The sequence below is a fragment of the Crocodylus porosus genome, unplaced genomic scaffold (genome assembly GCF_001723895.1).
Source record: "Crocodylus porosus isolate Cpor-Errol unplaced genomic scaffold, CroPor_comp1, whole genome shotgun sequence".
NCBI classification, from domain to species: domain Eukaryota; kingdom Metazoa; phylum Chordata; order Crocodylia; family Crocodylidae; genus Crocodylus; species Crocodylus porosus.
Genome location: NW_017728914.1, coordinates 2,192,259 through 2,193,200, shown reverse-complemented (window position 1 = coordinate 2,193,200; position 942 = coordinate 2,192,259). Strand labels below are relative to the sequence as shown.

The 942-nt window shown below is 63.2% G+C and overlaps 1 protein-coding gene across 1 annotated transcript in view; it reads right to left on the bottom strand.

Annotated features, from left to right (window-relative positions):
• The window catches only part of ANKHD1 (ankyrin repeat and KH domain containing 1), a 171,483-nt gene extending 171,244 nt beyond the window's left edge, over positions 1-239 (bottom strand). Inside the window, exon 1 of the mRNA XM_019534707.1 lies at positions 6-239. Within this exon, the coding sequence (XP_019390252.1) occupies positions 6-156 (151 nt within the window). The 5' untranslated portion in view covers positions 157-239. The remainder of the gene's footprint in view (positions 1-5) is intronic.
• Between the last annotated feature and the right edge of the window lie 703 nt (positions 240-942).

Genomic DNA, 942 nt, shown 5'->3' with positions numbered 1-942 from the left:
GCCACCGGGCCCGGCCTCCCCGAAGAGACGCACGGCCCGCAGCCCCAGTGGGGCGGGCCCGGCCGCGGCGGGGGGCTCGGCGGTGGCGGAGGCGCGGGGAGTGACCGAGTCTATCTCCTCGTCGCCGACGGGGGCGGCGGAGCCGTCCGTGAGCATCACGCTGATCTGGGGCCGCCGCTGCTCTCCCAGCCCAGCCGTCTCCGTCCCCTCACAGCACCAGCAGCAGCGCCACTAACTTCTCACAACCTACCAGGCCCACGGGCGCTGCGCCGCCCAACCCGCCCGCTTCGACCATTGCTATTGGCCACGCTCGGCCTATGGCGCAGTTCCATTGGATACAGCTGCCGCCAATCAATCATTCGTCACGCGCTCCCAGCATGCTGCCTTGAGAGCACACGCCGAGGCGGTTTGTACCCCGCGCCCCGCCCAATTCTCGCTAGTTCGCTTCCTGAATGTGCAGAAATCCGATTTGGTATCTGGCCTGTCAGTCAAGCCTCTCCCGGAATTTCTAATGATTGGTTGGATAACATTACTGTCAATCAAACTTAATTTGATCTTTCCGGAAGCTGATTGGTCAAATGTTGGATCAGTCATATGGCACAGAGTCTGGCGCCGTATGATTGGCTTATGTCCCAGTCTGTCACGCCTCCTCCCCTTCGACTCTGTCTGAAGGTCTCAGTGAGTGAGAACACCCCCCCAGCTGCTTTGGCCGGGCCGTGTGATTGGGTCTGAGCCGCGTCTATCAATGTAGACGGCTGCCTGCTCACTTCCCGCTTCCCGCTCCCATCCCGGTTCGCTGGGGGGCCGTGATTGGACGAGCGGGATGCCAGTCACGTAGCCGAGATCATGACTTCCTTTCTTCCTCCCCCATCCCCCTGCCCGCATGGCCCGTGTCTTCCCCGGCCAGGCCTCGGGGCTCCCCAGGCCGCGCCCATCGTTGAA